The sequence below is a fragment of the Lactuca saligna genome, chromosome 3, assembly GCF_052625555.1.
Source record: "Lactuca saligna cultivar CGN05327 chromosome 3, ASM5262555v1, whole genome shotgun sequence".
In the NCBI taxonomy this organism is placed as follows: domain Eukaryota; kingdom Viridiplantae; phylum Streptophyta; class Magnoliopsida; order Asterales; family Asteraceae; genus Lactuca; species Lactuca saligna.
Window position 1 is genome coordinate 113,355,633 of NC_136419.1, and position 14,135 is coordinate 113,369,767.

General features: G+C 39.1%; 1 protein-coding gene across 1 annotated transcript; it reads right to left on the reverse strand.

Moving 5' to 3' along the window:
• Nucleotides 1-257: 257 nt before the first annotated feature.
• On the reverse strand, nt 258-1,608 carry LOC145035882 (uncharacterized). The gene is made up of 3 exons (XM_078984386.1): nt 1,239-1,608; nt 1,077-1,146; nt 258-810 (listed from the first exon to the last, which is right to left on the reverse strand). Exons 1-3 carry the CDS (start codon nt 1,606-1,608, stop codon nt 258-260), a joined length of 993 nt encoding a protein of 330 aa, XP_078840512.1.
• Nucleotides 1,609-14,135: the final 12,527 nt, after the last annotated feature.

Genomic DNA, 14,135 nt, shown 5'->3' on the forward strand with positions numbered 1-14,135 from the left:
GGGAATCAGTGATACAGGTAACTACCAGCTTTTGGGAGAAGAAACACAAAGGATGTTTTTATTATTGAACATTTATCATCATATTGTAATATTCTTTTGATAACATGTATAACGCAACAATATACGTTTTCATTTTATATATATGATGGTTGTGTTACTTTCTTTACAATATTCAATTGTTGTGATACTACGTGAAGTCATCCACCCCCGAATATTTCCGCCATTCTGGTTTGGGGGTGTGACAACTCCTTCCCGCTCTACGTTGCTACGGTTTCCTCTAAGTCCATCATTTCTTCAATTCTTTCATCATGTTCCATTCCTTCTTCGTATCTTTTAACCCGATGCCCATTAACTTTGGAACTTGATCCATCTCTGTTCCATAGCTCAATGACACCATAAGGATAGACATGCTTAATAGAAAAAGGCCCGGTCCAACAAGTGCGTAATTTTCCCAGAAAAAGTTTAAGTCTTGAATTGAATAATAGCCCCTTTTGTCCTTCCTCAAACTCTTTATTTCCTTTCAACCTTGCATCGTGCCATCTTTTTGTCTTGTCCTTATAAATTAATGAGTTAGTATAAGACTCGTTCCTCCTTTCTTCTAAAGCATTCATTTGCAAGATTCGATTTGCACGCAACTCATGTGGCTCAAAATTACATGTCTTCAAAGCCCAATAAGCTTTGTGTTCAAGTTCCACGGGTAAATGACAATTTTTTCCATACACTAATCTATATGGTGTGGTTCCAATTGGTGTTTTAAATGCGGTCCTAAATGCCCAAAGTGCATTATCCAATTTATCAGCCCAATCTTTTCTATTGTACCCCACCGATTTATCCAAAATTCTTTACAACGCCCTATTTGTAATTTCGGTTTGCCCATTGGATTGTGGATGATAAGGCGTTGAAAATCTATGGCGTACCCCATATTTTTGCAATACTTTTGTGAGTTGTTCATTAGAAAAATGGGTTCTTCGGTCACTGATTAATGCTTTAGGCACTCCAAATCTTGAAAATAGTTTTTTAAAAATTTCACCACCACTCTTATATTGTTGGTTGTTAATGCTTGTGCTTCAACCCACTTTGACACATAATCTACCGCCACCATGATATATTTTTTGCCCTTAGATGAAGGAAATGGTCCCATGAAATCTACACCCCAAACATCAAAAATCTCACAAACTTGAATATTCAATTGGGGCATTTCGTTCCTTGTCGATATATTCCCCGTTGGCAAGCATCACATTCTTTTACGTAAGTAGCTGCATCTTTAAAAATAGTGGGCCAATAAAAACCAGAATCAAACACTTTTTTAGCAGTGTATTGTACCCCATGATGTCCTCCAGTAGGTCCATTGTGGCAGTGCCCCAAGATGTCTCTGCTTTCCTTGCCAAATACACATCTTCTTATTATTCCATCCGCACAACTTCTAAAAAGATAAGGCTCGTCCCAAAAATAATATTTAATTTCAGCAAAGAACTTATTCTTTTGTTGATGGGAAAGGCCCTTTTGGAGGTAATTGCCAGCCAAGTAATTTGCAATGTATGCATACCATGGTTCTTCACTCACAATCACCATTAAATATTCTTCAGGGAAGCTATCTCTAAAACCCATGTTGTCTTTGTCTTTCCTTTCTGGATTTTTCTAATCTAGAAAGATGATCGGCTGCAACATTCTCCATCCCCTATTTATCCTTGATCTCGATGTCAAATTCTTGAAGTAAAAGTACCCATCGGATCAATCTGGGCTTTGCATCATGCTTGGCAAAAAAAATACTTAATAGCAGAGTGGTCAGTAAAAATAGTGGTTTTAGATAAAATAAGATAAGGGCGGAATTTGTCAAAAGCATATACCATAGCTAGTAATTCTTTTTCAATTGTGCTGTAATTTTCTTGGGTCGGATTCAGAGTCTTGCTTGCATAATAAATGGGTCGAAAGTGCTTATCAACCCTTTGGCCAAGTACAACTCCTAATGCAAAGTCGCTCACATCACACATTATTTCAAAAGGTAGGTTCCAATCCGAGGCAATAATGATCGGGGCATTAGTTAATTTTTCTTTCAAAAACTCAAAAGCTTCTAGATGCTCTTTAGTGAAATTAAATGGTGCATCTTTTAAAAGTAATTGTGTTAGAGGTCTAGTTATTTTAGAAAAATCTTTTATGAAGTGGCGATAAAAACCCGTGTGACTCTCCTAATTCCCTTTACATTAGTGGGTGGAGGTAATTTAGCAATTGTATCTATTTTATCCCGATCAACCTGAATTCCCGCTTTGGATACCTTGTGACCCAAGACTATACCCTCTTTAACCATAAAGTGACATTTTTCCCAATTAAGGACTAAATCGGTCTTTTCACACCTTGCAAGCATTAAATCAAGGTGAGCAGACAATCATGGAAGGAAGATCCAAAAATAGAAAAATCGTCCATAAATACTTCCATGAATTTTTTCACCATGTCATGGAATATGGCCGTCATGCACCTTTGAAATGTCGCAGGTGCATTGCATAACCCAAAGGCATGCGGAAATAGGCAAAAGTCCCACTCGGTGTAAGGTTCAAATAAGGATCTTTACCAGCAATCAAGCAATAAACAATCACATAATAAGAACAAGATGAAATGAAACCAAGCTTGCACGTGTTTATATTCAATAAATCAACAGGTACAACTCGGAATACGACCGTGAACTACTAGGCATCAACCCCGACAAAAGACCTACTCCTCCACTATTTATACTAGACTAGACTGCAACCTGAGTTTGCGATCGTAAACAGGGTTTACGGCCGTAAACTCTATTTACAGTCGTGAACACACAAAATGACCAAAAAGGAGATAAACAACTCATAAACAGTATTAAAGACTCATGCCAAACAAAATACACTGAAATCCTAGACCAAACCATTAACTGGACTCTTCAATCTCCCCCTTGGTTTGGTGCTAGCTTGGACTCAGCTCTTGTCGACCACCAGTACATCTGACCTTCCCATCGCTCCGTTCCACATTTTGTTTTCTATAATTTCAGCCACCATCGCAGTGTATTCTTTTTCAGCGGGCTCAAAGAGATCTTCAGCCACCACAATCTGATGAGCAGCAAGATGATGTATGTCCCACTTGCCAAATTGAAGCAAATCCCTTTTTTCATACAGACGGATGCAATCTTCCTTAAGCTTGATGAAAACAGCATCTGAGGATTCATCATACACCCAATATTGCATGGATGCGAGAGAATCGTCAGAATAATTTTGAAGAATAGGAATATGCTTCACTTCAGTAGTAGCAGGCCACATCACTGACCGAAGTGGCTGACTTGTTTTGGGATCAATGACCTTTGAGTAGACCTTGACAAAAGATTATGCAGTCTTCATTGATGGGAAGCCCTTGGCCACTTGATCTTCCAAAAAAGAGTTGAACTGACTCGCCCTGGGATTGCCTGATGGATTTGAGAAATGAGCTTTGGACAGCTCAATAAGATCAATCTTAGTAAACGAATGAAAGTCATGAGCATCTTTGTAGAGTTATTTATTGCCTCTCTTTCTCCTCAAAAAAAACATATTCATGGTGTCATGGAATCCCCACGAGATGATTCCTGACCTATCACCATAGAGGTCTCTGAAACGATGCACGCCCATATCCGTAATGGTGATCTGTTGTTTATCCCAGGGTGCCTTATGATCTATGCTCCTTTTAAATAGCAATTGACCTTTGTCAGTAGACTTGTCCAATTTGGCGCGTTTTAATGCTGCTGCACTTGGAGCTTGAGTCGGTTCCTTTTCAAAACGGTTCACCATGGTGGCGGTTCTGGTAGGTCGAGGAACAATGGGAGCATCTTGGTTGGGAAGATAAATCTGTGGCTAGTCAACAGATGACTTGAATTCATCGCCAAGTTTATCTTCCAACTTTTTCTTCAAATCGTAGTAGCTGGCGGTCAATAGACCAAAATGTGTTTAAAGGTCAGTAATATGCTTTGTCTTCAGAACATTTATCTTCATTAAGATCGGCCACTTGAGTATTGAGTTATGTGTTTTCAGTTTGAAGGTTTGCGACCTTGATATCCAGCTCAATATGTCTCTGAATAAGATCAACATTCTTCTGATTCAGAGCGTCGATCTATTTCTGGAGTCCAAGAAGTGAGAGAATCTCTTCTCCTAAGCTGTCACCCCCAATAACAATTCCTTTGCCGTGTGGCGGTGGCATAGAAAATTGTTCTTTTGCCAAGAGCCTAGCTAGCCTAACCGAGGCAGCATCATCTTCTAGCCTGGGAGGAGAGAAACCCATTGGGAATGAAGAGCCACCAGCTTCATAGAAGGTACTAGGACCTTCACTGACAGGTTCAGTTGAGACTATGACAGGTGTGGTTGTTGGTGGAGCTGTAACACTTTGAATTATTGGTGGTGTTGTAACACTTTGAGTTGCCAGTCTAATGACGATTCTGCGTCTTTTACTTGGAGGAGGAGAGACTTGTGTAGTGGTGTGATCACTTTCCACTGGCTCAGATGAAGGTAAGACAACATCAAGGGGAGGAATCTCTGATGCTGTCACCATAAGAATTGCTATTTCCACCGATGGATTGGTAGGAGGAGGTGTGGCTTCAAGAACATCTTTTTCTTCCCTTGGCTCTGTTGCCAGATGAGCAACTTCATCGATATTATCAAGCAGCTTTTTGAGGCTTTCTCCGATCATAAAATCTTCATTGCTACCGAAGTTCAAGGGAATTTCATCATTATCAAATCCTGTGATGTTGAGATCTTCGTACAACTCAGTCTCAGTCCCCGACCCCTCATTGTAATCCCTTTGAACTTGTACAGACTGTAAGTCGTGTTCCTCAGCGACTTGGGCATTTGCAACTGGAGTTTTGTTGTCATCATTATCTGAAACTGTGATGATATCTTCAGAAACAACCCTTTCATAGGAAGTGGGCTCAGATAATGCTTTATCAGATGTTCCATGAGACTCAGAAGTTTCATCAAGCTCAGCAAATTTCCCAAACCTCACTAAAGGATGTAATCCTTGAAAAACGACCTTGCCCTTCCGATTTTGTTTAATAAGACCAACAGTGTGAGGACCCAAGGATTTTATATCCAGATTGTCACCATCCTTGACCATCTCTGGGAATTGATTGTCGATGAACACTTGAACAAATCTCATATATAGCAAAAATGCATCTCTGGTTCCCTGGGTCATGGCATTTATGTTCACCAGGAACACGTCAAGAATATACTTTGAGAATTTGAATTTTATGCCAGCAACCAAAGAGACAATCGCCCCTGTGTTCCTGATAGAGATTTCATCAGCTTCTGATCTCTTGCCTGAGATGCAGCTTACGAACACGTGTGCCAGGAATCGCCAATAAGGAGGCAAGAGCTTTTTCACTATAGGAGGAAAGGTACCCTCATATCCCATCTTCCCAAGAACCCGTTGTACATCATCAATCCCAATTTCAATAGGAAAAGTGGATTCATCATTGATCAGAAGAGTATCTTTGATGTACTGCTCCGTGATTTTGATATTGCAACCTTTAACCACAGCTTCAATTGTCATCTCTCCATTGACTTTTGACATCTTAGCCATCTGCCAAAACTCCCGGATGATGTTGTGATAAATGACAGGATTCACTGTAATGGCACAAGCTAAGCAACATTCTCTTAGTCTGTAGATCATTGATTTGAAGTCTCCATGAGCAACCGGAGGTTGATCCAACACAATCTCCAGGTTGTGCATGTCTGCAAACTTAAGATTCACAATTGATCTACACTAAACAAGTCAAGTAAGAAAAAAAAGTATTTGACAGTTAAAGCTTTAAGTTTTCTTAATAAAACAATTTTATTTTGGCCTTAAAAATTATTTTTGATCAAAATATTGGAGTTTGCGGTCAAAATTGGTCAAGCATCGAGTTTACGGTTCAAATAGGTCAAACAGAGTTTACGGTCGAAATTGGATTTACGACCGTAAACCCATGCAATGGTCACCTGATAGTAAACTGAGTTTACGGTCGTAAACTCAGAGGCGTTTACTGTCGTAATCTCAAAAGGAGTTTACAGTTCATGAATATCCCCAAACCATAAACCCTCCCCAAACCGTAAACCCTCCCCAAGCCGTAAACACCGACGAACATTTAAACCCCGATTACTCCTCCAGTTTTAGTCGATTCGATGAACAGAAAGCATTTCACCAGTCGGTTTTGGTATACCTTCAAAGTGAACTAGTCGATTTCACGAAAATCACAAAAAAAATCGAGGAGAGAGAGTAGAGAGAGAGAGAGGGAGTTTGCGGCAGTAAGAGGGAGAAATGGGAGAGGAAAAGGGTTTACAGCAGTAAGCTCTTCCTTTTATACTCCCTTTACTTTTACCTGTCTCTCACACAGCTAAAATCCCAGTCTTAATCCCAATTAATTTGTTTTTTTAAATGAAACTTTATGAGGATATTAAAAATAAAAATAAAAAATAAAATTAACATAAACCTAAAAATAAAAATAAACTAATTTCTAAAAATTTAAGAATTAAAATACTTAAAAAATTAAATTTTTCACAATTATAAAAAATTAAAATAAAAATAAAAATAAAAATAAACTTAAAAATAAAATAAAAGAGAAATTTAAACTTTGAATAAACATAGACAAAATTTATCTCAACATTACTGACAAAATCTTGTGACACTGGAATCAAAGTTGTTAGACAGCCTTAATCCACTTGTCGTTACCGTTCATCTTCACGTCTTTGTCTGGTAGATCGTCGGTATTGTGGTCAACTTAAACACGAAAAATTGTGATAGATTTAAGGCATGCTATTAGTTACAAGACAAAAGTGATCCTAAGTTCCTAGATACGATATCTTAAGGACCATTTAGCTGACGACAACCAGGGATATTGTTATCCACTAAATTGAGCAGCGAGATCTATAGATAATCTTTGAGTGTTCAGTTTTAATTGTACTGGAACATGTTTCCCGCTTCCTGATATGTCCCAGCAATCCAAGACTTCCAAATTACTCCTTACATCGGGTAAGCAGACAATTATTAAGAGAGATGATAGATTTAGAATGTGTATGCTATACACCCAGGTCGGATCTCTTCCAATCACGCACAAGGTGAAACATATGACTAACTAAAGTTTTAGAGGGATTGAGAAGTAGAATGGTGCATATACTATGTACCAGGTCGGATTATGAGTCACGCAAAGGAGACAATATATGGCTAACAGATAGAAAGAATTGCATAAATAGAGGATGCAGAGAAATAGAGTTGCATATGTTACATTCCAGGTCGGATCTTTCAATCACGCAGAGGAGATAACATATGACTAACAGATAGAAAGAAAGAAAATAACCTTCTACATACCTAATTTATCGGAATTCACCGGTCGCCCCATCAATACCGGAATTAAGAACAGAATCCGCACATCGAGGAAAAGTTAATCCACGGTTCCAAATACAGGTTATTTTATGTGACCAGTAGATTCTCATATATATCTCCTTGCTTAACCTATCGAAGTGTCATATTGTAAGGCTAAACGGATCTAACTAGGTCAAGATTTATCAAGTCTATAAATTTCCTAAGTTCAACTCTGCCTAGTCATGTCCATTTAGAATCTTTCGTGCCTACCGACGCATCAAACCCAGAGCATAGACCCTTCACCTTTGGGTACGTTACGCAGACTTAGATTGCCTGTTATCACTTGATAATATCACTTCACAGTCCTTCATCAACAAGCAAAACTTTATGCAACAATTTTTTGATTTTTCTGAATATTAATGTTTTTGGATTTTTGAATGTTTTCCGAAAAAAAGGAACAGAAGCAAAATGTTTTTGGATTTTTTAAAATTTTCAATTTTTGTTTGGTTTTGTATATTTCTCCCCTTAAATTTGTGCATGGGAGAGAATGAAATGACTAAAATGATCAAATTTAAATTAACCTCATTAATAACAAAAATTAATCCTCAAAACGAATCATTTTCAAAAATTCCACAAGCACATCGAATCGATCTTTGTTAAAAGGCTTAGTAAACAGATCTGCCACATTATTAGCAGTGGGAACCTGTTCTATCCGGATGAGCGAACGCTCATAAAAATCTCTGATAAAATGAATTTTGATATCAATGTGCTTGGTTTTGGAATGTTGGACCGGATTTTTAGTGATTTAAATAGTAGCCTCATAATCACAGTGAATTGGGGTTTCTAGATTATTCAAACCATAGTCCAACAGCTGATGTTGGATCCAGATAACTCGAGAACAGCAAGCAAATGCAGCAACATATTCCGCTTCCGCTGTTGAGGTAGAGACGGTATGCTGTTTCTTGCACTGCCACGACACCAACCTATCACCAAGGAATTGGCACCCTCCTGATGTGGATTTCTTGTCAACCTCACAACCTCCATAATTAGCATCAGCAAAAGCATATAAATCAAATTCATAATTCTTCGGATACCAAAGAACCAATTTTGGGATGCCTTTGATATACCGAAAAATCATTTTGACAGCAATAAGATGTGAAAGTTTAGGATTAGCCTGATAGCGAGCACATTGACACACTACAAAAATGATGTCGGGACGACTTGCAATGAGATACATCAGGGAACCGTTCATCGATCTATAATGAGTCTGATCTACAGATTCGCCATCAATCTTTGGATTCAGTAGGGGTCTTTCAGCCATTAGTGTCGATGCAGGCTTTGCGTCTTTAAACTTGAACTTCTCAAGAATATCCTCCACATACTTAGCTTGGTGTAGCAGGATTCCGGTTGAATTTTGTTTGACCTGAAGCCCCAGAAACATGGTCATTTCACCTAGAGAACTCATCTCAAATCGCTTCTTCATCACACCTTCAAACTCTTTGCAAAGCTTTGGACAGGTAGACCCAAAGATAATGTCATCAACATAGATCTGAACTAGTATCTGATCATTACCCACATGTTTGATGAATAAAGTTTCATCAATAGTGTCGCAAGAGTATCCATGCTCGAGCAAATTCTTTGTTAGAGTCGCATACCATGCTCTAGGAGCTTGTTGTAACCCACACAATGCCTTGTCCAACTTGTAGACGTGATTAGGGAACTTTGAGTTAACAACCCAGGGGGTTGATCAGCATAAATTTCTTCCTTCACCTTACCATACAAGAAGGCAGTCTTGACATCCATTTGGTAGACCGTGAATTTCTTGTAGGAAGCGTATGCGAGAAAAATACGAATAGCCTCAAAACGAGCCACGGGAGCATACACCTCAGTATAATCAAGACCCTCAACTTGTCGAAACCCACGAACCACCAACCTTGCTTTATTGCGCACTATTACACCAAAATCATCCTGCTTATTACGATAGACCTAACGCGTGTCAAGACACCTTTTTCCCTTTGGTAACTCAACCAATTTCCAAACCCTGAGCTTTTCAAACTGATTTAGCTCTTCATGCATTGCATCTACCCAGCTGGGCTCAGTCAAATCCATTTCAACGTTCTTGGGCTCTATTTGACATATAAAGCAAGAGTAGAGACATGCATTAACATCTCCACTCTGACTTCTGGTTTCAACTCCATCACCTAGTTGGCCAATGAGGTTATCGATCGGATGATCGCATTGAATTCTTGAAGGTATGTCTTGGCTGATATCATTGAGTGAAACAGGAAGAGTGTGTATGTTGAAACCTCCATCATCTACTGATTGATTCACATTAGATGAATCTGCCACAAACTCATTAGCAATTTCTTCAGGAAAGAGTAGTTCCATAAAAGTTGGATTAACAGCGGAAGCATCTCTAGACATGAACTCTCTCTCAACAGGTGTAAGAGGTGTAGCATCAGCATCAGAATTTTCATTCGGAACCTTAGACTCTGTACTATTTGGTTGCTCAGATGAATCCCCTTCAGGTGGAGCAGAGGACGCCCCCTCAGATGGAACAGAGGACTCCCCCTCTACTGTTGGAGGTTTGTATACAACTTCTTCGTCTTCGTCTTCAGAAACAATCTTCGAACCAGAAGAGGATCCACTTGAACTATCTGAAGACACATTTAAAGATTTGAAAAGTGATGTGTAATCAAATAACCAATCGGGACCCACTCAAGCATCTGTTTCATTCTCCTCCAACTAGCACACGTCATAGGATTCTACAATCTGCTTAGTCTTTTTGTTGTAAACCCTGTACGCAGTACGTGCAACATACCCTACAAAGTAATAATCATCGGCTTTGGCATTGAATTTAGGGTTGGATTCCAAGTGAAGAAGGGTGCAAGGGCAACCAAATACATGGAAATGGCTGATAGAAGGCTTGTGTCCATAAAGAATCTTGTACGGTGTCTTCATATGTGCTTTGTTGATTAGAACATAATTCTGCACGTAGCAAGCAGTGTTAAGTGCCTCGTCCCAAAAGAAAACAGGTTGTTTGGAATCACAAAGCATTGTCCTCTGGCATCTTTCAAAGTTCTATTTCTCCTTTCAGCAACACCATTTTGTTGAGGCATGTGAGCAAAGCTATATTGACGCACTATCCCTTTTTCTGCGCAAAAATAGTCAAGAACTGCATTCTTGAACTCACTTCCATTGTCAGTACGAAGCGCCTTCATTTGGTTGTTGGTCTGCTTCTCAATCATCACAACGAACTTCTTTATCTGATCAGTAATCCCCGCTTTGTTGGATAAGAAGAAGACCCACGTAAACCGAGAGAAATCATCGATCACAACGAGACAGTACGAGCTTCTGTTGATGCTCAGGATTTTGACCGGACCAAATAAGTCCATATGCAATACTTGGAGCACTTGACTGATTGATTTGACTTTCTTGGGTAGGTGTGGTTTTCGATGATGTTTTCCTTGTGTACAGGAAACACACTTTGCAAATGTAATAAAGTCTCTGACAGATAGGCCTCGGACCATCTCATTCTTAGCAAGGCGATTCAGGTTTTTCGCGTTAGCATGTCCAAGCCTTCGGTGCCATAACATTGTGTTATGTTCGAAGACTTTTGAGAATAGGCAAGTGACTTGTTCATGTAGGTTACGTTTCATATCAATAATGTAATCATTCCCATCCCGTTTAGATTTGACAAGAATCCACTCTTCTGGGATGACAATTCCTCGCTTGAGAATCATACATTCTTTATCGGTAAAATGGGTAGAATAACCTTTGTCGCATATTTGGGAAACACTCAACAAGTTGTGCTTTAATTCGGGAGCGAAGTTGACATTCTCAAAGCTTAGCACTCCATTTATAACGGTTCCTCTTTGTGTGATCTTGCCACCATCTCCGCCCGCGAAGGAAACATAGCCCCCATTAAAAGATTGAATTTCACTCAGTTGGGAGATGACTCTTGTCATGTGCTGGGAGCAGCCGTTGTCGACGTACCAAGGACGAACAACATTCCCCCGCAACTGTCCCTGCAAAATAAGTGGATTCATTTCGATTTAGGAACTCAGGTCATCAATGGCCTGGGTTTCCTTTTCACTTTCTCTGATCTATCCTTCAATATTTTCAAATTGGGATCCTCATTCTGAATCACTTCAGAAGATGTTAATGATGTATTAGAAAGTGATTTGGGCTTCCATTGATATTTGGATTTTAACACATTCTCATATGTTTCTTAGGAGTTGGCATTGAGCCTCTGGATTTTCTACCAGAAGTGGTTGAAGATCCAGAATTCCTTTTTGATGAAATCGATCTTGGCGAAGCCTTGTTCGATTTTGGCAAACTATTTAGAGCTTTGTTAGTAAAAACCTTTTTATTCTTTTGAAAAATAGCCCTTTTTCTGCTTCGATCATCTTTCCAATCATCATTTTGAGAACGAGTTCTTGAGGAATTTCTAATTCAAGACCTTCCTCGAGATTCGTTCTCTCCTCTTGGTGACAAGTAGTTTACAAAGATCCTATTTTGACAGTTCCTAGCTACATGACCACCAACACCACAATTAAAACAAATTTTTTTATTATTTGAACTTGTACTGCATTTTTCAGATTTATTTTCTTGACAAATACTCTTACTCTTCTCAAAAGAACATTCATGAGGGATAGATTGAGAGATAAGTGAGGGTGTCTCAATTGTTGTGACTTGTGGAATTGATGGTGTTTCATGAGTATCACAAGCATCAGAATTACCAAACAGTTCATCAAACATATCAAAGAAATTAAATGCAACAGAATCAGGCGTGGGAGCATCACACAAAACATTATCAGTCTTAACATCAGAAACATAAATGTTTTCATTTGAAACAGAAAATTTAGAATTAGAAACAAAAACAGAAACATGTTCTCCTCTTCCAAGCTTTGCCTGGTCTAATGGTTGATCTGTAGGGGAAGTAGAAATGTTAGTACTTTCAATGTTAATAAATCCGCTTGAAACAAAACCAGATGGCTTGCCATAGACCATAGATGGTTCGTTGGCAATCTCATCCTTGGATAGGGGTACACGATCATATGAATGATTATAAGGAGGGGGTACACGATCATATCCTAAACCCTTAGACTGATTTCGTTTAAATTGCATGCAATGATTAATCATGGTGGCAACTACCTCGCTTGTTCCATCAAATTTTTGAAAAGCAAAGTTTGCATAATCAAACTCTCCTTTTATTGTATCAAGCTCAGTAATTAGCTCATCATTTTGTCTTTTAACATAATCATACAATTCACATTTTTCACGGTATTCTGTTTGAATCCTTCTCAGATCTTTTATTTAAGTTTCTAACTGGGCCTTAAGGGATTTTTGTCCTTTTCTAAGTTGGTAGCACTCATATCTAAGGTCCTCTACTTCTCTACATAATAATTGGATTTCATCATGAAGAGCTTTAACATATTCTTTACATGCATGAGAACAAAACGGTAGGTTTACCTCGCTTTTCTTGGGCTCGGAAAAAGTAGACACCATTAGAGAAAGTTGCAGCTCCATCATCTCTGCTTCGGGATCCACATCATCATTCTTCAAGGCAGCATCATCAATCTAAGCTAGGTGATCATTTTCTGGCCCTGAGATATTCAAATCCTGAATCTGGTCCTCACAGTCAAAGGATTGAAGGACCATAGCAGTCTCACCATTGGCTGCAACACCTGCATGGTTGTTTCCCACTGCTACCATTTGCCTGTTGCTGTTGATCCTGCAATCTAGCTTAAGGAAATCACGAGCAAAATGACCCGGCTTGTGGCAGTTGAAACATCTCAGCATGCTCTTGTTAAATCACACCTTCTTATCATCATTCATGCCCCAATTGCTCTTCCCTGTCTTCTTAGCAAACTGTTTGGCCCTGAAAATAGCCATAGCAATTTTCCATGTAATGTCCATCTCTTTTACATCTTCAGGATGAATCTGATCCAAATCAGCAAATGACAGCTGAGGTGGAAGATCTCTAGCTACAAAAGCATTGTAGCAGTTAACTAGCCCAGTAACTAGAGCTACATTTTCATCAGAATCTTTAAAGTTTGATGAAGAGGCTATAGCTCGCACATTTGGAGTAGGGACAGCTTGTGTAGTGATAAATGGCTGAGTTTGATGGTGAGGGATGGATGATGCATCAGTGAAGGTCTGAATCTGAGGTTGTTGAGCTGCAAAGGCTTGACCTAAGAAAGACATGATTAATGAGAGAGCATTGTTGGATGAGATTCCAAGATTTTCAGTAGAGTATGAGTTCACATGATTAATTTCTCTCTGTTTGTCATCCATGTTACAAGCTTTGATGATCGCCATGATTTCAGCAAGAGTGAGGTGATTTAAATCCTTAGTTTTCTTAATCACAGCAACATTCATATCCCATGATCTACGAAGAGCATTCAGAAACTTCTTGTAGATTTCTGACTTAGTCAAGAAGATCCCTGATATATTCATGTCAGTTGTGAGAGTTGTGAACCGCTGCAACTGTGCCTCAAGAGTCTCTCCTGGTATGTAGTTGAACATATTGAACTTTTGTCTCAACATGTCCCGCCTACTCTCCTTCATATCTTCATTACCCTCATAAACTTCAATTAGGGTTTCCCATAGATCTTTAGCTGAAGTGTAATCACGAAAACCTTGAGCAATATCGGGAGATAATGCCTCGGTTAAAGTGGCTAAAGCCCTTTCCTGCTCCTCAACTTTCTCAAACTCCTCATCAGTGTAGTTTTCAACAACCTTGTCAATCAATTGGCCTCCAACTGTCATAGTGATTCTAACAGGGCCTCTAAGAATCCTTCTCCAGACTTTGA

Excerpts from the sequence above, each read along its gene's own strand:
- LOC145035882 (XM_078984386.1), bottom strand. The coding sequence starts at position 1,608 with ATGGGTTTTAGAGATAGCTTCCCTGAAGAATATTTAATGGTGATTGTG. Across the intron at positions 1,147-1,238 it reads AGCTACTTACGTAAAAGAAT|ATTTCATGGGACCATTTCCT; the intron begins GTGATGCTTGCC and ends TTTGGGGTGTAG. Across the intron at positions 811-1,076 it reads GCGGTAGATTATGTGTCAAA|AAAAGATTGGGCTGATAAAT; the intron begins GTGGGTTGAAGC and ends GGGGTACAATAG.